The 23,041-nt window shown below is 45.0% G+C and overlaps 2 protein-coding genes across 2 annotated transcripts in view; one reads left to right on the top strand and one right to left on the bottom strand.

Annotated features, from left to right (window-relative positions):
• extl3 (exostosin-like glycosyltransferase 3) overlaps positions 1-12,449 on the top strand; it is a 32,031-nt gene extending 19,582 nt beyond the window's left edge. Inside the window, exons 2-6 of the mRNA XM_084081821.1 lie at positions 1,269-3,875; positions 5,033-5,160; positions 7,645-7,789; positions 8,204-8,332; positions 9,241-12,449. Of these exons, the coding sequence (XP_083937947.1) occupies positions 1,737-3,875; positions 5,033-5,160; positions 7,645-7,789; positions 8,204-8,332; positions 9,241-9,450 (2,751 nt within the window). The 5' untranslated portion in view covers positions 1,269-1,736 and the 3' untranslated portion in view covers positions 9,451-12,449. The remainder of the gene's footprint in view (positions 1-1,268; positions 3,876-5,032; positions 5,161-7,644; positions 7,790-8,203; positions 8,333-9,240) is intronic.
• A 2,444-nt stretch (positions 12,450-14,893) lies between these two features.
• syt14b (synaptotagmin XIVb) lies at positions 14,894-23,041 on the bottom strand (the record flags this gene model as incomplete). The annotated part of the gene is made up of 8 exons (XM_084082742.1): positions 14,894-15,213; positions 15,654-15,710; positions 17,215-17,392; positions 18,310-18,747; positions 19,259-19,506; positions 20,620-20,742; positions 21,493-21,613; positions 22,346-23,041. 8 exons carry the CDS (start codon positions 23,039-23,041, stop codon positions 14,894-14,896), a joined length of 2,181 nt encoding a protein of 726 aa, XP_083938868.1.

Below are 23,041 nucleotides of genomic sequence, written 5' to 3'. Positions count from 1 at the left end.
TCTAAACACGCAGCAGTGAGAGTGCCGCTCCTGCAGAGTACCAGTAGCCCAATTAATTATAATCTCATCCCAACACAGAATTTCTGGCTGATCAAGTAAGCTCTGCTGCTGCCAAGTTAAATTGCAGCTCAACCCGGCCATGTTGCTTCGGGGTTATCAAGCCTCTCTGTTATGGTTTAGTTGTGTATTTGATAAGCCTGTTTGGCTCTCTGCCTGTCTGGTGACATCCTCAGGGCAAGTATTGTAGCGTGATAACTTGAGTGCAAAAAGCAGCATGGCTGTTTCTGAAGTTGAAGTGAGCTGCTAAGAAATGTATAAAACCAAAGGTTTTGGCTGCTGGTGTGAGGATTTGCCTTGGGAATTGTGCCATTGTTTGAGACGAGCCAACTTCTAAAATAATGATGCCTCTGCCCATCTGCTAATCTATAAATAATAATATCTGCTGATTGGTAATGAAATTCTTAAGAGCTTCATAATGTTTCTCTGACATTCCTAACATTAGAAGATAAGTATGATAAAGTCCCACGTTCCAATAACTTCAATTGTAAAAATACATTTTCCAAGTCTTATAGAAACTAGGTAAAACATGAGTTACTGATTTGGAGGAAGTATAGTTTTATTTCCCTTTTGCATACCTGCATCATATATTTCATCCTACCTACTCACTTGAATTAGATTTTGAACTTGAACCCATATCGATTTTATGCTCTGTAATGTTCAGCCAATTGTGTTTGAGCCGGTGTGGATGTGTTAGACCAGTTGGTAATTGGGGTGTGATGCTTTTGAGGCTAGTGTAGAGCAATGCAAAATGGGAATTAGAGTTGTTATTTGAGTGGAAACAAACACATTGTGCTTACTTTTGCAGACATCCTATTGTTGCTGAGGCATTTCATTAAAAATGTCACCATTGATGCTGATGCTTTCAGGCTTCAATTCTACGCATAGTTAAAATCTATGTCTGTAAATATTGAGAACATTTTTTAATGTACAGCTCACACACTGCGGCCTTTTTAAATACTGTTTTTCTGTTCAGACAAATTGCTCTATCCTATTCAACAGTACTGAAATAACTTAATAAAATATGTAGGCCACACCTGAAACTTGGTCCAAGCAACATGAAACACCCACTTTGATTAATAATTATTAGATTCAGATGTCTCTACTTCACATTCACAGTATTTTGCAGGAATTCTATTTTCAGTGATTGATATAAATTTCACCATGGAATTATACTTTGACTCATGGGTTTCTGTGAATCTTTTTTGCAGGTGCCTCTCTGGAGAAGAACAAGGGGAGTTTGGAGTCTCTGGGAGAAGCTTTTATCAATATTCAGAACATGAGCACAGCCCAGATGAAAGAGATTGAGCCACCAACGCCTCTCGGTGACCTGTGACCCACCATGCCCTCTCTGGACCAGCCCTCGAGGGGCACCGCTACCCTGACGTGGGCCCTTATTCAGACATAGATCTGGAGCACTGTATGACCTTGCTTTGGAGACGATATCGGCTTGTTTAGACTATGATGACACATTGTCAGAGCACTGGTGAGGCCAAACTCCTACTCAACACCCAGAGCAGTGTAAAGACTGTTTAAATCATTAGATGACCTTTCCCGAACGACAAGACGGCATTGTTTAGCGTCCCTTCAGCTTGTCAATGAGGCCGCACCATGGCTGCTGCTGATCCCCGTAGCAAAACTTCCTGGATGACGATGTTGGGAGCAGATTGAGTGAGTGGATGATGCAGCGTAACGGCGGCGGGGTGGGGGCCGGCGGGCAGCCGTGGGTGCTGCGCCGTGTGCGCCTCACCTGGCTCAGCTTCATGCTCTTCTTCATCCTGGTCTTCTTTCCACTCATCGCCCACTACTACCTCACCACCATCGATGAGGCGGGCCCCGACAAGCGCATCTTCGGCCCGCGCCCCGGCGGCGAGCTGTGCGAGGCCAAGCACGTGCAGGACCTTTGCCGTATCCGTGAGTCGGTCAGCGAGGAGCTGCTGCAGCTGGAGGCCAAGAGGCAGGAGCTGAACGGGGAGATCGCACGGCTCAACCTGCGCATCGAGGCCTGCAAGCGCAGCATCGACAGCGCCAAGCAGGACCTGCTGCAGCTCAAGAACGTCATCAGCCAGACGGAGCACTCCTACAAGGAGCTGATGGCGCAAAACCAGCCCAAGCTCTCGCTGCCCGTCAGGCTGCTACCAGACAAGGACGACCCTGGGCTGCCCCCGCCCAAGTCTGCCCGCTCCTGCCGTCTTCGCTCCTGCTTCGACTATGCCCGCTGCCCGCTGACCTCTGGGTTCCCAGTGTATGTCTATGACCCGGCCTCCTATCCCTGGGGGGAACGCATCGACCCGCTTGTCAGGCAGGCCTTCACAGCGGCAGTAAAGAGTAACATTTATATAACCGATAACCCCAGCGTCGCGTGTCTGTACATGGTGCTGGTAGGGGAGCTACAGGAGTTCCCCTCCACCCCGCTCCAATCTCCTTCTGAGCTGGAGAAGCAGCTGAAGGCTCTTCCCTACTGGAGGTCTGATGGCCACAACCATCTGCTGGTGCACCTCTCCAGAAAGTCTATGACACAGAACTTCCTGTACAACGTAAGCACGGGACGTGCAGCGGTGGCTCAGTCTACCTTCCTGGAGCAGCAGTACCGCGAGGGCTTTGACCTGGTTGTGTCCCCACTGGTCCATGCCCTCTCAGAGCCCAATTTCTTGGAGGTGCCCCCACAGGTTCCCGTTAAGAGGAAATACCTGTTCACCTTCCAGGGGGAGAGAGTGGAGTCACTGAGGAGCAGCCTGCAGGAAGCCCCGCCTCAGTCGTTTGAGGAGGAGATGGAAGGGGACCCGCCGGCTGACTACGACGACCGCATAATTGGCACCCTAAAGGCGGTGCAGGACAGCCACCTGGACCAGGTGCTGGTGGAGTTCACCTGTAAGAACCCCCGGCCCAGTTTAGCCACAGAGTGGGCCCTGTGCGGGGAGAGAGAGGAGAGGTTGGAGGTTCTCAAGGCTTCCACTTTTGCCTTGGTGATCGCTCCAGGGGACGGACAGCTGGTGGCCTCAGCAGGGTGTGGGATGAGGCTGTTCGAAGCCCTGGAAGTGGGGGCCATCCCGGTCGTGCTGGGGGACCACTCCAGACTGCCGTACCATCACCTTATACGCTGGAGCGAGGCGGCTATTTTAGTCCCCAAGCCTCGTATCACAGAGCTCCACTTCCTGCTTCGTAGCCTATCAGACAATGACCTGCTGGCCATGAGACGGCAAGGCCGCTTTCTGTGGGAGACTTACTTCTCCACCTCAGAGAACGTCCTCAGCACAATACTGGCCAGCATCAGAACCAGCATCCAAGTTCCAGCCGCTCCCATCAGAGAAGAGCCTGCGCAGGAGATTCCCCACAAGGCCGGGAAGTTGGCAGGAACCGACGCCAACCTGGCTGACAACGGTGACCTGGACCTGGGTCCTGTGGAGACAGAGCCTCCATATGCCTCACCACGCTTCCTCCGCAATTTCACATACACAGCCGCAGACACCTACAGAGCATGGAACCGTGCACCAGGTCCTTTCCACCTTTTCCCCCACACCCCTCTGGACCCGGTTCTGCCCTCCGAGGCCAAGTTCCTGGGCTCTGGTACTGGCTTCAGGCCCATCGGTGGAGGCACGGGAGGCTCGGGGAAGGAGTTCCAGGCGGCTCTGGGAGGGAACGTGCCCCGGGAGCAGTTCACCGTTGTCATGCTGACATACGAGAGGGAAGAAGTGCTGATGAACTCCTTGGAGAGGCTCAACGGGCTGCCGTACCTCAACAAGGTGGTGGTGGTTTGGAACTCTCCCAAGCCTCCCTCAGAAGACCTGTTGTGGCCAGACATTGGACTGCCTATTGTGGTGAGTGCTGCTGTTGTTGTATACCAATTAGATGAGAACCGTATCTGAAGATCAGCATCCCCTGTTAATTTACAAGAGTTATGTAGCAATTTGTTTTGCTGACATTAGTGTCTGGGTTCTTCAGCAAGGAATATAATCTTTGAAGCTCTCCGTTCTCCTTACCTCTCCCTGAAATGCAAATAGGGTAACAGCTTTATGCTGCCGTCTCAGAGGCAGTGCGTAGGTGTATTACATTAAGCTGATTGAATCAGTTTTCTGTTTGAACCTTTCATTACAATGCCAAATTAAAGCAACCTAAAACAATACGATGCAAGAATGCAACAAATTAAAGCAACCTACAAAAAATACAATACAAGAAAATGTAAAGCTGTGATTTTGAATTAAGCCTAAGAAATCAAATAATCATATTATTCACCCTGTAAGCTAGGGAGAGAAGCTTCAGTGGAGATAATTGGTTGTGACACGTGAACTGAGGGGGTTGAGATCATTTATGATTTTTTTGTGGCTTATTAACAGTTACATACATGTGGTTTATCTTTAGCATTCTCACTGCACTTACTTTGTGATAAAGTAAGAAAGAGAAATATATATTCATGTTTTTGTTTTAACCCATTTTGGGCAGGAACCCCTATTTATAACTATACCTTTCAGGACGGGAACCCCTTTTGGGCTATGTACAGTATATAGCAACATACATTGTTGTAATTTTTGAATAAATATTTGAAGTTTTTCAGAAAACTTGGGTCAAGATTTAGAAGGCGTTTTTAGAATCGGCCTCAGGTCTAAATGGGTTAAGGAATGATCTCCAATTTGATAGGCATCAGTACTACCACTGTTGCGAAGGACTATGGGATTTTTCTTTTTTTTTGTTTTTCATGATATTCATGGTTTCTGAATTCTGAATTCAGAGTGTCTCAGCTAAAAAATACCTTCTAAAGCATCTTAATTTCACAGTCTGCTCCAAAAATGTAAGTGTTGGCAAAGATTCAGAAATGGATAACTTACCAGTAATGTCATTACTTTCAACAAAGGCATAGTGCACGTCATGCTGTGAGACTATATCATTAGCTAAGCACTGTAACACCTACAGTAGATCATGTATCTAGCTGCTCTGCACCTGTGAAAACCCAATGACAAGACCATCACCTCCCTTGTAGGTTGTGCGCACAGAGAAGAACAGCCTCAACAACCGCTTCCTGCCCTGGGATGCCGTGGAGACCGAGGCCATCCTGTCCATCGATGATGACGCTCACCTCCGCCACGATGAGATCATGTTTGGCTTCAGGTCAGTGGTGGGGACAGACAGCTGGGATGAACCGAAGAGCACAGAGGGGTGATAGGCACATGTTGTGCTGAAAGTTGAACAATGTACTATGTAATCAGTAACAACAATGCACACAATATCAGCAAGGGAAGTGATGGTAACAAAAAGCAAGAGATAAGATCACATTTTGCTGCTGTAAGCCTGGCTAATATTGCCAACCATCTCCCAGAGTCTGGCCACTGGAGAGCACTTGTTCCTCTAGTGCTGTGAAAAAGGTTATGGAGTGGGTGTGGTGTGAGAGGATTTTGCTATGCTAACTCCACTAGCTTTCTGAGATGAACTATCTGTAAATAAAAGTAAAAGGAGGAATGTAGTAAATCAAATTCTCTACATAGATCCTGAAAGGAAGGCAAACATTCGTCTCCATACATATCCTCCAGTGTATGAACGTCTTTCTCTCTCCGAGAGAACTGAATAGGATGGCCACCAATCAACAGTCTGACATCATTAAATATTGGGGAGCATGGGTTCACTGCAAAGGGACAGCCACTCTTCTCTGTCACCCTGCATACAGAAAGCAATTGCGAAACAATGGGGCTAAACCTATGATGATGACACAAAGTAATGGGCCGATTAGAGTACAGAAGATCTGGATATGAGTAAGGATGCACTAGATTCTCTTCTAGAGCCCACCACAACACAGATCAAAGGTCTATAGCCCCCTTTATCCAAAGTGCTTTACAGTGTGCATTATATTCACCCTTTCACACGCACAACAGCGGAGGCAACCATGCAAGGTACCAACCTGCTCACCAGGAGCAGTTAGGGATTCAGCATTTTGCTCAAGGACACTTAAAACACAAATCCAGGAGGTTCCAGGGATTTAACCCAAACTGCCGCTCTAGCAACTGCACTACTGCCGCGCCTTTGCTCCTCAGGCTGAAGCCAGGTCAATAAAGGCCTTTACACACTGGAGCTTGATGAATAAAAAAGAAATTCTTGCTGGTGAATATTTTGCCTCAAGAATTCATATTGATATCTCCTTCAAGGGTTAGGGTCAGACAAATTGACCGTTTTCCGATTACATATGTCATCATATTTGCATTGTGAATCTAACCATGACACAATCGGCATTTAAAAGAAATATATATATTTTCAGCCGCATGACAAAAACAACCCCCCAGTGTGTAAGGAATAGGATCTCAAGAGTCTAAGGCTTAGACCCTTTTAAACACAATTATTGGGTCTTTACACTTTAGACTGTAATCGTAAAGTCCCAAAAATAGTGTTTTGGAAATACCATTCTCTCACTGCATTGTAGAGAGCTTGATGCATGGTCGCTTCCCTCGCCATATCAATGTTTCTTTTTTACAGCTGTCTGTAGCTTTCTCCTGTAATTGTTTGTGGGGGAAGAGTTGGTAATGACAATTGAATCCGTTTTGTGGTGCTTTTATTTATTCCTCATTTGTTTTTACTTTTTACATGTCAAAGTATCATGGAATCGAACATCACAGGTTTTATGCATATGGTTCCCAGATCTTTGACCTTTTCATTTGCTAACAAAAACAGAATCCATTTGCAAATGTTTCCACTACGCAGTCAACACAGTATTTTAGGATGTGAGTCTTGTTTCTCAGACAAACAGTAGGTGAGGAAGTTTACTGTACTTCACTGTGAAGTGACTTCAAGAATGGCAACACAGAGGAAACGGTGTCTAAAAATAGAATCCAGGAGTCCTTACAAATCTTACAAATCCTGGAACAAAAACAGTAGTAAGTCAATCAAAGATGGTATAATGAGACTTATTCTAGAAAACTCGCATCCAAATTAAAATACACCTGTGTACACTTTAACTTGTGAACACGAAGGCCACATTTAAAACCATGGCAGCATCAAGTCGGCTGGTTGGTGCTGTTGCACCCCCCATCTCTTCGTCTCTTAATGTCTGAGACTTGCCACTGTTGCAGCAAGTCCAGGCAGGTGGAATGCAGCTCTGTGCGAGCGGGGTCATTTGTCATGAATTATCTCCAACTCCCCCAGAATTATGCAGGAATGTTTCCTCTATCTCCACTCTCGCCGCAGAAGGGAAATTATACAGTGTCCATCTAAGTGTTCGGTCTCAGATCGGCCTGATAAGAGGTCCCGAGGTGTGCTTTTTGAGATTTATTCTGTCTATTTCAGGGCTAGGAATTTCAGGCATCTCATCTGATTAAAAGAGGCTCTTGCCTTTATTTTTCACAGAACAGCTCTGCCTTCGTGTAAATATGAATATAAGCTTTAGCAGCTATATTTTGCTCTCCTAGGCCGTCCCACAGCTATAGTTTACATGACAAAATAAAAATGAACAACCAACCAACCCATAAAAAGCGGCTGCGCACCTACAGTCACAGCAAATAACTGCATCCATGGCCTAGGAAAACGATCATCAATCACCCAGTCAGTCCAAAACCAGTGAACGATGAGAAACAGTGCTGACTGCGCTCCTCTGTCTGTTGTGTTCCCCAGAGTGTGGCGTGAGGCCAGAGATCGCATCGTGGGTTTCCCTGGGAGGTTCCACGCCTGGGATGTCAACCACCAGTCCTGGTTGTACAACTCCAACTACTCCTGTGAGCTTTCCATGGTGCTGACGGGTGCCGCCTTCTTCCACAAGGTCAGACTCTTGACAACGCCCCCCCCCCCCGCACATCATAGCAATCGAGGTTAACCCATTAAGACCTGAGGCCGATTCTACAAATGCCTTCTAAATCGTTGCTTTTTTGTAATTCTAAATTATTTAACATTTTTCAAACACTTTCAAGATGTTTCAAAAGTGTTCATAAATAGCAGATATACAAGCTCGCAGCGCGGCACTAAGTGACGCGCTGTGAGCTTGTATATCTGCTATTATTGAATTGCCAACGCTAAAATCTAAAATGACACGGATGCTTTCGCGCTTTTAATGGGTTTAAACAAATTGAGCTCATCGCCTTACCCAACATAATTCATCATTTACATCTATCTCTTTGTTATAACCACTTTCCTGGTCGTGGTTATTGTGACTCACATCCACTCTCTGTATTTGCAGTACTACGCCTACCTGTACTCTTATGTGATGCCCCAGGCCATCAGGGACATGGTGGATGAGTACATCAACTGCGAGGACATCGCCATGAACTTCCTGGTGTCCCACATCACCCGCAAACCACCCATCAAGGTCAGTGTCGGCAACGTCTAGATTGGAGCGTGTGATTCTGGTCACGCTCATTGCATCGCTATAGGAATTGTATCTCCCACAGCTCTTGCGTTTTTTTTTATATTTCTATCCACTTAGCCTCACCATTACTCATACTGACACGTCCAATATTCTGTACAAATTATAAATCAAAACAGAGGATGGAATCGCTATGCCTGCATTTCCTCCTTATGTTTTTATTGGTAGGATGTTTATTACCATAGTGCATATTTATGGCCAGACAAATAATCGTACCACTCAAGCCCAGGAAAGCAGCTGCAGTAGAAAGGCGGTTGCAGTCCTCTTGTTTAAGTATGATCTAGCACGCTGTTAATATTCGGTGGTGTTTCAGGGGAATTAAGGATGAGTTTGATGGAGTGCGCTGCATGACCGCAGTTCCCTGCCAGGATTAAGCCTTTTTGATAGTATCCTAACAAGAGAGAGGAACTTATACAAAATGGTCATTTATGCATCTATTGTCAGATGAAAAAACTGACGGTAGTGTGGTTGTCTCTACTTCCCCCCTGAAACACCACTGAATATCAGACTTAAACCGAGGACTGCAACTGCATTTCTACTGCAGCCGCTTTTGTTGAAACTTAATCGTTGTCTTTTTCCTGAAATTCACAGAGTCACAAATCCCATAATTCCTGTTGAAAACACATTTAGTTTTTTATAATTAATAATAAGTAATTTCCCAAATGCATGGTCAACAATGAGAAAGCAAACATTCTTTTGTCAGGAGGTGGGGAGGGGGGACAACAAAAACTTTGTTGATGTGTTTATTTTACTAACAAAGGTAAGCTAATACATTATAGCCACAGTGCTAAATCTTATTATCTGCAATCTTGGTATTTGGAAATAAATAAATAAAAGTCTTTCTGACACAGGTCACATCTCGTTGGACCTTCCGCTGTCCTGGCTGCCCCCAAGCCCTCTCACACGATGACTCGCATTTCCACGAGAGACACAAGTGCATCAACTTTTTTGTCAAGGTGTACGGCTACATGCCACTGCTCTACACGCAGTTTCGTGTGGACTCTGTGCTCTTTAAGACTCGTTTGCCCCATGATAAGACCAAGTGCTTCAAGTTCATCTAGTGTCCGGCCTCGGGCTCAGCAGCCCAGCATACTGTGCTGAGTCACGAGGCAGAGTGGATTAAAGGCTGTACAGGGGAGCTCCTACTGCTACTAATGCTGATATCGGTGGGCAGATAGATAGATGGATGGATAGAAGGTTGAACAGACTGACGGCCAGATGAATGCACCGAATGCGGGGCAAGTTAAATGTGTGCGGGGGTTTTGGGCTGGACTAAGGGATGGACATGTTAGAAGCTGTTGGCTGAGTGTAACTGGAAACCCTGGGTGTGGAAACAGAGTACGATTGCCAGCAAGGAAGCCTCGCCAATGGATGCTACCCCACTTTCCACCCTGTTTCTTCTCCTTCAAACATGTTCCATCAGCAACCACTATGGATCTCATTTTCACCACTTAACATGCCTGCTGAGAAGAGAGAGGCTAGCTTGTACACTGCTCGGTAGCGACTTTCTAAGCCAAACTCTTGACTGATAACGGTTGCTGTCGGTTACTGGATGAGCACCGCCACAATGGGCGGGGCATGGGAGCCGGCCGGGCCGACTAACTGACGAGAGCGGTTCGTCATTGGGAGAACAAAAGTGTCAAAGGCACGTGGTCGCCATTGCACTCTTTTATTATTGTTTTTGGGTTCCATTTTACATTTACGATCTTGTACGAATCTTGTATATGAAACATGAGAGAAGCACTGACGGTCAGAAGTATTTTATTGAACAATATCTTTTTTTAATTAATGTTGTTTAAAATTGTAAATCTATGTGGAATGACCATGTTCCAGAAACTCTGTCCTTGGGAGATCTGATATCAAATCAATGAAACAGCACACTAGTATATCCACAAGTAGGCCCGAACATACATTAATTTGAAAATTAAGTGACCGAAAGGTCACTTAACGGTCACTTAATAGGTCACCATAACGCCTCAAACCTCACCTCAAACCTCACGATGGAAGAAACACTATCAGACATTTTTGTTTTTGTTTTATGTTACAGAGGGCTACACTGTCAAGGAGTAAGTCAGTAAAAATTGTCTTTTTCTTTTTTGCTTTACACTATTATGTAATGCATTATGACCAATATGGATGCTTGACTGGAATAATATTGGTCATTGACCAGTTATAGTATCCCCAATTGTTATGTTAATGAAATGCTTGTAAATATGGTTGTCACTTTCTGGCCAAGCCACAAAGTCTAAATCATCTGCATCTTCAAAAGTCATTAATAACATTGTTTTTTTAATCTGTATTTAATGTTCGGGTTAGACTCGCTGGCTCCTGTCAGTTTTAAGGCTAAGGTTTGATTATTAACGTATTTTGTAGGTGAAAGTTATGAGTAGTTCAGTTTTGTAGCGGGCCAGAAAGTAATAACCTACAAACAAAATATCAAGTCTTCAGTGTTGTAGGAACACCCCACACCCAACCACCCCTCCGCTGCTATGGTCTTATCTTTATTCTTAAACGTGTCTGCAGTCTCTGCACAGAACCTGCCAACTTCTAACAGAAAAGCCACCTTACCACTGTGTTGGTTTCACCATATTTGTTTTTTTTACCATATGCTTGATGAATGTTTCTTTGCCAAATACTGTAGGTACGATATCTGCTGATCTGCAGCATAATTTTGCAAGGTGCTCAATGTGAATTCTTGTTAAAGGGATGCAGTCGGGTGTACTCTCCTCCATTCTGCATGGTACTTGACAAAGTGTCAGTCCATACGAGTTCCATGTCCAGGTTCCCCTCTTTAATGTCGTCTGTAGTTCCTTTAATTTGACCAGTGGATTTACTTTAACAAAACAAAAGATACTCAAGAGATGGTAACCGTGTTATCAGATGATAGGATTATTTTCTTTCTGCTTTTATGGAAGGAAATCTCATGAGCCCATGGTTTCTGTATATTTATTAAATATATTATTAAAAAAAAAAAGAATTGAAGAACCGAAGCTCTCTTCTCAAGGAGAATAACTTTTAAAATGGTAAACACACATGCAATAAAAATGAGTTGGACCTTGGGGTGCATTATTGCAATGAGCAACGCCACCGTACCCTGACTGACGGCACTCATCAATAAATGAAGGAAAACCAGCGTGTGCCACTGAAAGCCCCGTTATACTTTGTTGCATGCCAGTGTCGCACACCTAAAATAGCCAATCTACAAGCTCACAACGTGGCACAGTGTGACATGTTGTGAGCTTGAAGATCTGCTATTTTCGGCGCACAACGTGGCCCCAGGTATAAATTAGGCATGAGGTGAAATACTGCAGCAGCATGCAGGGAGGGAAACATTCTGTAGGTGGGAGTAAGGCATGGTGTGTCCAACCCCTCAATCAAAATGTCATACATTTGACCCCTTCTGCAGAAGACTGAAGTGTCCTTGAGCAACCTTCTGAACAATGCGCTGCCTCTGTATGGCATCCATCTAGATGAGTCTCAGAGGAGCATTTGAAAAAAAAAAAACTAATTATCAATTCCACTGTGCGATTAAGTGCCCCAAATATTTGTATTTTATTTTTTATTAATAGACATATTCATTGTGTTTGTGTTCCACATGAGCTCAAAAGCCAGCCGGGCGTCTGTCGAGTCTAGCTTTGTCGTGCAATAACCCAACCTCCGATTTCTGTGCTTTTTATTGGAGCTCCAGGGGCCTCATTAATTACCTGCCTGACTACAAACCTGTCCCCGGGGCAGGAATGGGTCAGCTGGTTGTCCCAGGCGGCTGTTTGGAAGTAATATCCCCAATTCCTCCCCTCCATGTTATTTCCCCCTCCAGGGAACAGTGGCACAGCTGGTTTTCTACAGCTCGGGAGCAGGAGAGGCCCCCCAGAGGGGGACACAGTCACTCTGCTAGGTATTAAGGAGTTGTGAAACTATGTGCTCCTTGGGAGTCTGTTCCAGAACTCTGGGAGCGGCTCCAGACACCTGCACCGTACCAGACTGAAAACTGATGACAGCGTCAAACGTACCGTTGAAGGCCAGATGAATGGAAATAAACTCTCTACGTTGTTTAAAAACACTTTTGACTGGTGTCCTGATTAGCTTGTCTGTCTGATGTGGAAATGGGGGAGCTGTGGGCCAGTCCCGGGGGGGGGTGGACACCAATGTCGAGGTAGATGCATGCTCGGATACAGAAGCCCACAGGTTTTTTTATGCAAAAAAAGTCTCATTGTCCCCTTTTTTTCAAATTGACAGATTTCTTAATACCCCCTTAATGAGGAAAAAGTGGATATGACTTTTTACAAAAAATATGAATGTTCCAATTGTAGTTTCTAAGTACATTTTATTGTTCATTCATAGACTTGGAGCAAGTCATTTGTCAAATATGGTTCGCCAATGGCTTCTGGTGTATGGTACTGTACGTAATTTTTTTCAATTTCATATCTTTATTATTTATCTTTATTACTGCAACTTTCTTATAGATAATAATCGCAAAGCCCTGTCCCACTTTATATGCTGTTAAAGCCACCCTTTTAATATATATATATATATATATATATATATATATATATATATATATATAGTTTATTGTTTATATATATATATATATAAACAACCTGTTCTCACAAATCTTAAAAAAGCTGATGTCCCCACTTTTGAAACCAATCCTGCCATGCATCTATATTGACATAGGTCGTTGTATGTGAAAACAAGCTAATATTTAAAACAGGGTTTCTCCAGTTTCAAGGAACGAACACTGGGACCTAAATACATTTGAAAAAAAACAAATATTTGTGTGATCTGTCTTGAGGACGAATTTCCTTTTCTGGTTGATAAAATGGCCTGCATTAGCCCTGACCCAGAGGCATTAGGTCAACTTTGACATCACAGGCAGAGGGTTAAAGAATGTATCCCACACCCCTCGGCTCCAGCCTGGAGGGAGGGGCGGGGGGAGGCGGGGGGGGGGGGGCTGCTATCGTTCTGGTCCAACAAGGGTGTGGTACTACAGTATGCAATGTGATTTTTGTGGGCCTTTTCAGGACTGGGGCGGTTTGAACATGCAGCTTCTATTCATGTCTACTGGGAGATTACGTGTCAGAGTGTGGCTTTCATTAGCATCGGGAGTGTATGCAGACACTTGTCAACAAATGACATCTATAATATCTCCTCTGCTATGTATTGGATGCAACTGTACGCATGCATTGACTTATAATGCTGGAATATTCTATTTCTTTCTCTCTTTTTTTTCTTCCCTGAATTTTTGTGTTCCTGATTACATCTCTCTGCTTCTCACTGAATGCTGTACCTGCAGCGCACCGAGTAATTTGACAGCGACAAGCAACATTACAGTCTGTCATCACCCCTATACCTCAGAGACAAAAATATGTTGGAGGTTCCTTCTCAGCGGAGAATCATGCATTCTGAAAGTTGTCCGAAGGCTGGATGGTGAAATAGGCTTAGTCTTGATGGAACACACAGGACAGTGAAGTTGCTGTCGGTAATTGCCACACAAGTGCTGTGCTCAGCAAAAACAAAAACCAGGCCCAGTGACCACAAAACACTTTGTGTTATCTTATTTAAAATGATGACAAATGCATAGTGTTTTGGATGATATAAGACTGTTATAAAAAAACTAAATTGAGCTTGCATTTGTGTAACACATGCCCTGCAGAGAATAGGAACGGTACACCAGTATGACGTATAAAGCCCAAAACATAAGAACATTAACCAATGCTGTAGGTACTGCATAATGCCACATGCATGCATGTAAACAAACTGAGCAAAGCATAGCGTGTCAGCACAATTGCAGCATGTAACAGGCCGTCTTGTTAACAGTCTTTCAAATAGTATCCCATTGGCCATTGGCTACGTCTTGGTAGAGAAATGTCTGGTATGCTGGTGGAAGTCAGGTGAGGTCCAGGAGATACCGGGAGGAGCGTCGCTTCTCCAGGACCTAGCTCTTTGGTCCGAGATGAAGAAAACCAAAAGCATAAATTCCTGTCACTTATCAGGGTATGAAAGTGTTTTATCATGTCCTGTAAACTGTAGCATGCAATGCCTCTGTGGGGAGAATTATTGGAAAAATACAATAACGGTCCCATTCTGTTCCTATGCATGTCCAATAGATTTCATTTGACGGATCAACCACTCGGATTCAAAAAATGAACCGGTCAGCTTTCGTTTTCTGTCAGTGATGGGCCTTAAATCTGCGTCTCAGACTTCTTCCACTAATCCAGCCAATCTGCCTTGCCATGGCTGGTTGACGGGTATTAAAGGATAATTCAAACAATCTTTGGGGGTGAAGACCAGAAATCTTCGCCAGTCCTCCCACTTACTTTACAAACCAACACACACCCACCACATCACTACCAGCACCGGGCAGGCCGCGCACACACAAACACATCCCCCCTATCCCTTCTCTGGGGGGGATTCTCAGCCACGGTGTGACCCTATAGGTTAAATAATTTCATCAATTTCAAGAACATCTTCCTTCAACTTCCTCTTCCCTCTCGCCTCCTCGTTCTACGTGTCTGAGAGTGTGTGCCAGTGGCAGACCTGCTGCTGTCCCTCGGCCTCCTTCATCTCGGCCCAGTGGGCCTGCTGGTCCTCGCCGCTGCTGCTGTGCCCCAGGGAGACCCAGCCCAGCCTCTCCCTGGGCTTCATGCTGCTCCTGCAGCAGAACACGGACACCACCAGGGAGACCTCGGACAGCTGGAACAGCGCCACCTGGAACACGAAGGTCTCCTTGTAGGTGGGGTTGGGCTGTCCTCGGCACACAACCGTCTTGCACTTGGACATCTCCTTCCCCTTGGAGTCCAGCATGGTCAGCTTGACATAGGTGTCTGACCAGAGGTGTGAGAGAGACAGTTTGGTGTGAGTGAGACTGACATCTTGTGGTCGCATATTGGTAATGCAGGAGATAATGCCGCTCTCTGGGAATTTGTGTATTTTTTTGTTCTTTTTTTATATTTGATGGATGATCATTATTCTAGAAATGTGTGGATGTGTGGAGGATGCTTCTGAAACATTCTTTACCCGAGTAGTTTTGCACAACATGTCAAAACACTTTTTGACAACTGGGCTAGGTTTTATACTGTTTTCTGTGATGAACGTTTGCGAATAGAGAGAAGTCAGAGACAATATTTGTGGGGGAAAACAAACCCACAAAGGAAGACATATTTGTTTCTTTCCAGCATTACCACAGATCAGATCATCATAATTAATCATAATAAGTAATTACATGATCCGACATGAAGGTGGCCTTCAGTGACAGCTGACTCACCTCTCATGATATAAAGCTGTCCTCCTACGAAGTGTTTTATACAACAAAACAGACCATCTGTGACGCACAGCACAGCACACACAGAGATGGAAAGAGGAAAAAGTCAGAGAAGAAACAGGACGTGAAGACTCAGGTAGAGATACACAGGAAAAGTTTCCCAAGAAACTTTGCTGAACAACGGAAGAAGTTGTTTAGCATTATTGCTTTAATCACATTGAAATATCTAATTTCTAACATTATTGCATGTTGCTTGGAGTAATGCCAGTTTGCACTGCAGAAATGACTGCCATGTGTATCTCTAGCAGGGATATATATACACTGAATGTAAAATTCCCATATCTACACAGCAAAATCCTGAACATTCATCATCTTGCTGTGTAGAAAGGCTCACCATCCATTGTAGAAAGATCTTTGTGTTAGAAAGAGGAAATAGACAAAAGCCAAGGACATCTGCAGAGGGAGCTTTGTACTCACTTGTAGGGCTGTGACGGTATGGAATCTGTATTACCGCAGTGAAAAAGCAACGTATCCCAGCGGAAACTTCTTTTCCATTTAAAAATTAATTGCTTATCGCTATAATAAGCTGTAACCCGCGTCTTTCAAATCTGTTTTTGGCATATCCAGATTGGAACCAGATTGATTTATTAAGTGTAAACAGCACAAAAAAACATGGAAACTAACCAATTTTGTACCATGTTCATAGATGGTTTGAATTTGAAATGTGATCAAAATCTGGTTTCTAAAGATATGTCTCAGTCTGGACGCTCTAGCCACTCACAGTGAATAACAAACTATCCATTATGTCACTCACCACATGACGCGTGAAGGATTTTTACATAAGTTATTAACATGTGAGTGGTAGCGTTATGGAAGACATTGAGAACAATAGCCCCTGGACAGAGGGAGATATTACCTTTCTGCTAGCACTTGGGGGGATGCCTCAGTTTAAGCGAAGCTTGAAGGAATGTACAGGAACAAGACCATATATCAAGACATAGAAGGACATGGCTGCAGTGCCAGAGGAAAATAAAAAAATAAAACTCTAAATATAAGGAGATAAGAGATAGAAACGACGAAAGCGGGGCAGGACGAAATAGTTGCCCATTTTATGAGCTGATGGACATCATGCCATCATTACCACAGCAACCAATGCAGGTCGACGGTGTCGGAATACGCAAATCCGGTTTGATCACTTGCAAATACCAGTGTGGACACAGGACAGTAAGTACTAAAGATCGTATTTGAGAAACAAAACAGATGTGCCTACAGTCTGAACAAAGCCCATAGAGAAGAGAGTTCTCTATAAGCACGTTCAATCTAATGTTTACTTTGTTGCTTCTGTTTCACTTCTGCTTCTGAAGTAACAAGTGATACGTTTTGTTTCTCCACAAGCCCTTGAACATAGGATTGAAGAAAGTCATTGATGATAACTAAACAATGATTAGTGTTTATGGTAAGCTATTGTAAGAAATTATCATTATTATTATTATTATTATGACGGTAATTAACTGTATGCATCAGATGACCGCGGTAATGCAGTTACTGTCCCATCCCCACTCACTTGTAGGTTTGTCAGAGGCCGTGGTTCTGAAGTGGCTTCCCTGGATGACCTCAGCAGACAGGCGACCCGTGGCCGCGTTGTAGATGAGACCCAGGAGGATCTCCGGTAAGGAGTCTCCACTTGATCGGTAGGACAGTGCTCCTGCACTGCGAGACACGCTCACCAGAGAGCCACAGCCCTGCCAAGACCAAACACCATGGAGGTTACTGTCAATCATCTGCTTAAAGGACGACTTCAGCCATTTTCAACCTACCGTATCTTCATATCATTTGTTCTCACAAATGCTCATTATAACATGGTACCATTTTTGTCTACTCACTCTTGTGTCTCAGAGGAGGGCTGAGGACAGTTCAGAAACCCACCTACCAGTCACCAGCAGGCTTTCTATCACTGGAAAATTAACATGCTATAATGGAAGCCATTGTTCTCTCATTAATACAAATCTAAAAATAAATCTAAAATAAGAAAATCAATTATATGAAGATAGGTATAAAATGGCTGAAGTCGTCCTTTTAAGAAGCATCAGTATATGTTTTTGGATAATAAGAGTCAGTATTAAAATATGAATACAGATGAATGTCGGATGCTATCAATGCATTGAATGGGACATTATCACCTTTTATTAGACCATTGAATGGGCGAAGTAGGCGACATACTGACCTACCCGCGATTTATCAGACCATTCATTGGGTGTTATCAAGACATACCGACCTACCAACGGAGATGACTTAAATAGTTCAGTTTCGGTTTTGGTTTCGGACCATGACGGAGGCGCGCAGTCTCAGGCGAACTGGTGTGAAGTTCGCCTGAGCCTACTCAGCGCCGTTGGAGTTATGTACCGATAGGCACAGAATCGTAAATCTTGTTGTGGGGACTGCTCCGCCTCCAAGTAGGTCAGTAGCTCCTGATTACGCCCAATGAATGGTCTGACAAATCGCGGGTAGGTCCGTATATCGCCTACTCGTCGCCTACTCGCCCATTCAATCGTCTGATAAAACGTGATAATCTCCCATTCAATGCATTGATAGCATTCGAAGCCGGTCTGTTTACACTCTCTGAGTTAAATGAGCACTCTAGAGTCAGAAAGCCTCTCACCGTGAGCTCAGAACCTGGCTCCAGGGTCACGGGCAGCGCCATCTTTCCCTGCAGGTTGAGTTTGGTCAGGTAGAAGATCTTCTCCCCCAGGACCTTCTCCTTCTTCATGCGTCGGACACTGTAGAGACGGAAGCGCACGGCGTAGTCCCCCAGGGCCTCCTGCTCCACCCGCGAAAACCTGAAGGTCTCCGTGAAGACAGGACATGGACCCTTCTGGACCCCCGTCTTGGCTCGCTGTTTCTTGGTGGGCAGCAACACCAGGTGCACCTGCCAGGCGATGTTGCCTGTCTGTTTGAGAGCGGGGATGTCCGTGGCCGCCGTGACGGTGACGGCCAACCACTGCTCGCCTGAGTCATACTCGAAGGCCACGTCCAGCGTGCCATACTTGGCCATGGGCTCCGGCTCGTAGGCAGAGGGAAGCATAGGACCAGAGCCGTCCTGAGAGAGGGAGAGGAGAGAGAGATGAATTAAAGAGAGATAAATACACGTGTCACGAAGAGAGAGAGAGGGAGGGTTGGAAAGAGTTAGGATTAGCATATTCCTGTGATTCCAGATGTTTCCAATCAGATGGTCATGAGTCAGTGAGTCGTGTTCAGTCTGTTATCTCCAACTTACCTGCAGGTCAAATATGTGAGCTCTACATCAGCTTCATTCAAACAGCGTCAGGTAAATCAGTCACAAACACAATGAATTGAGTAACACACACTTTCCAGTGATAATCTCTACTTTGTTGCACTTAGCCTATTGTGTGGCCCTGTGTGTCAAGCTAAAGGAAACAAACCACAAAGTTTGCCAATACCTCTTGGCCTAGCTCTGACTTCTATAAAGTCATCATGGGAGAGGAAGAGAGCCAAGGCTTATTTTATGGGATAATGAGATAATAAACGTTAAATGCTCGCTTGGGAGGGGACCCAAGAGGGAGTGTGTGTGTAAATCAGGGTCATCTGACCTCTGCTCCCAGCACAGCGGTGCTGTCACTGGGTACGTCCTCTTCATAGCCTTTGTTGAGGTAGCTCTCAGTGTCCTGGTCCACACTGGCCTCACTGGAGCCCTTGGAACGCTCTGGAGACGAGCCCCTCCTGACTGCCCGGCCCGATCGGGAGCGTGAGACGCGCGCCAAGGTGTCCTCGTCCTGATATGGGGGCGGCTGGAGCTCATTCAGAGAATGATCTCGCTTTATCCGCTGGATATTGTTGGCTGTCTCAACAAGAGAGAGAGAGAGAGAGGGTAACACAATATGGTGGGTGTGGTGGTGTATGTTACTGGAGACTCACAGTATATGTTACATGAGAACTGTACTGGAAGGGTGTGTATACATACATACATACAGTATTATGTAGTATATATATATATATATATATATATATATATACTAGACGTTCGGGCCGCTATGCGGCCCGAACGTCTAGCGTGACGCGTCGTTCACTTTGCAGTGCCACCTTACAGGCACCTCACAGTGTGAGAGAGAGTTTTGTGCTCTCCTAAATCCACGGCAGGCTTTGAAAGTACCCACTTCAGAAAGAGGTGACGTGCATCACCTCTCCAATGACCAAAACCCACTATGGAAGCCGTCCGTCGAACTGGTGCGATCTGACGGCATCCTAGAATTTATAGGTAGGATGTGATGTCATATACCGTCTCATCGTGATGTCAGATTACGTCACACTGGCGTGATGTCAGATTACGTCAGACGGTCGTCCCGAATATGGACACAACGCCAGTGTGACGTAATCTCACGACAGCATGACATCACATCCTACCTATAAATTCTAGGATGCCGTCAGATCGCACCAGTTCGACGGCTTCCATAGTGATAAATAGTAATAATCTATAACCATAGAAAGAGTCATAAATGCTCATAATCATACTTATAACTCATTGGAGAGGTGATGCACGTCACCTCTTTCTGAAGTGGGTACTTTCAAAGCCTGCCGTGGATTTAGGAGAGCACAAAACTCTCTCTCACACTGTGAGGTGCCTGTAAGGTGGCACTGCAAAGTGAACGACGCGTCACGCTAGACGTTCGGGCCGCGTAGGATACAGAGATCTCCAGATATGGGCATATTGGTCGGTGGTGCAACGTAGGTGTGAGGGTCGCGTAGCGGCCCAAACTCTAGATGTTCGGGCCTCTAACATCTAGTATATACGCCCAGGAGCGCTCCTCGTTTGTGCAATGTTTGAGAATGCAGTGTTTTGGAAGTACTGCCATTACAATTGGATTCATCACATAGATTATATAGATACTGTATCGCTATAACATATAACATATAATATTACACAGAAAATGTATTCAACATTGCTGTTACTCACCCTGGATGGAGGCATCACTGCTGTAGCCCTCTTGCTCAGTAGTGTGTTTCTGTCTATTGTTCCACACAGACCCAGAGTTCTCTGCTGGAACCTTCTCCTCCTCACTCTCTGATGAACCCCCCTCTGAGCAGGACACAAGGCAGTCCCATTACAACATCGTATCATGGACAGTTTTATCAACATTTTATTGCACATTTAAAGGGGAATTTTGGACCGGTTTTCTTACCTTTTCTATGATGTTATGATATCCTTGGATGAATGGTACAGTAGAAAAATGTCTAAAAAATCTAGCGCAAGGCCTATAGACGGATTTCCGCGCGACGTCATCACAGAGCAGAATGCGCAATCTGCGCATGCCCGGGTGAAAGGCGCGTTCGAAAATACAGCCCTGAGCGGCAGCGAGCGCACTGGCCAATACAAACTAATAGGCGAGTGTGCTCCGGTGCGTAATTTCCAAACGCACCCATAGGCTTCCCCCTCCTCTGCGCGGTCATATTCCTCTCATGTTTACTAACAGGAAACCCGTCTATTGCCGCGCGTTTCTGGCTGTGGCGGACCCGGGATGGAGTTATGACATTTTTCTACTGTACCATTCATCCTAGGATATCATAACACCATAGAAAAGGTAAGAAAACCGTGGTCCAAAATTCCCCTTGAACAGAGGTGAAGAAAGACGGGTCATTGGGTAGATTTGCACACAACATTCGAGCGAGAACGATCGAAAAAGGTTTTTTGTTTTTGTTTTACTAAAGGCTATTTCTACAGACAGTCAATTCCAGGCTGAAAGGTCAGCTGCAAAGGCTATACAGCAGGACTGGAAATGAAGAAATAAAGGAGAGCAGCAGTGAAAGACAAACAGCACACCGCTCTGACCTTTGCTGGATTTCTTCTTTTTGCCTTTCTTGCTCTTCTTCTTTTTCTTTTTTTCTGTGTCTGTCTTCGGCTTCTTTTTTTCTTTGTCTTTCTTCGACTTCTTTGCGCTGTCTTTCGCTGCCTTCAAGGTTCAAGGTTCAACTTTATTGGCCCCGAGGGGAAATTTGTCTTGGGCACAAAGCTACACAGTTTCTTCCCATATAACAAATCAGTGGTGGAAGAAGTATTAGTAAGTACTAGTAAATTAGCAATACCATGATGTAGAAATACTTTAAATAATCTGTTGAGAATAAAAGTCCTGTGTTCAAAATGTAGTATTGGCATCAATATATACTTACAGCACCAAACATATAGCACTTACTATGCAGAGTGGCCCATTTCACAATCATGTTATTAGATTGTAATTACAGTAGTAATGCTTTAATGTGTTTATCACTTTAACGTTGCAGTTGGTACTGAGCTTAATTACTTTATGCGCTGCTGGGTAGCTTATATTAATACATCATCATTTATCAATTATGTATGCTTTGTATTAATAATCTAAATCTGCAAAGTAACTAGAGCTGTCAAATAACTGTAAAGGAGTAGAATTTACAATATTTGGCTCTGAGAGTAGAAACTTAAAGTATCAAGAAATAGAAATACCTCAAATTTGTATTTATGTAAAGTACTTGAGAACATTTAATTAATTTCCACCACTGTGAAACATATTAAACATAAGATAAATTGATTATACATTCAACATTGTCAACATGATCACTTAAAAAACAAACTGTAAGAATTAAAAATTGCAATTGCAAAAGTGCTATGTTTTTTTATTGACTATTATCTATTACACTAAAGTACACTTGACCTTCTTCTTTTCTGGAATTTTCTCCTTCGTTGGCGAGGGTGGCGAGACCTTTCCCTCTTTCTCTGGACTCGCTCCCTCTTTTTCCTTGTCCTTCCCTGACGCCCCGGTTCTCGCCACGGGTGCGGGTGGCGGCGGGGCGTCCTCGTCACATTCGTCACCCTGCCGCTCTTCGGTGGGCTCCTCCTCTACCTGTGTGTCCTCCTCCCCACCGCCATCGTGTCCCTTCTCCAAAGCTTTGTCCTCCTTGTTCTCTGCGGCCTCCTTCGGGTCGTCCTGGCCCATCTCCTTGCGCCGCTCGGCCTCCTGGGCTTCCCTCTCCAGCTGCCTTTCTCTTTTCTCCCTCCTCTTCTCCTCGCGCTTCTCCTCCCACTCCCTCTCCTCCTGCTTCTTCCGCTCCTCCTCCTCCAACTCGGCCTCCGTCCTCTTCACCCTCCAGCCTCCGTCCCTCCACTCCCACTCCTGTTGGCTGGCAGAGCTCTCCGTGGTCTCCACGGACTCCTCCTGGTTGCCCTCGGCCTCGCCTTCCTCCGCCTTGCTAATGATGGTGGTGACCTGTTCGGACACCTGGTCGCTGACCGCGGTCGTGGCGTCGCTGACGGCACTTGCCAGTTCGCCCACGCCGGTGGTGACTGATTCCAACATGGAGGAGATGTTGACAGAAGGGAGTTGGCTCTGGAAGCTCTTGAAGAACGCCAT

This window comes from Gymnoscopelus microlampas (genome assembly GCF_963454915.1).
Source record: "Gymnoscopelus microlampas genome assembly, chromosome: 16".
In the NCBI taxonomy this organism is placed as follows: Eukaryota; Metazoa; Chordata; class Actinopteri; order Myctophiformes; family Myctophidae; genus Gymnoscopelus; species Gymnoscopelus microlampas.
This window is presented reverse-complemented; position numbering and strand designations above follow the sequence as displayed.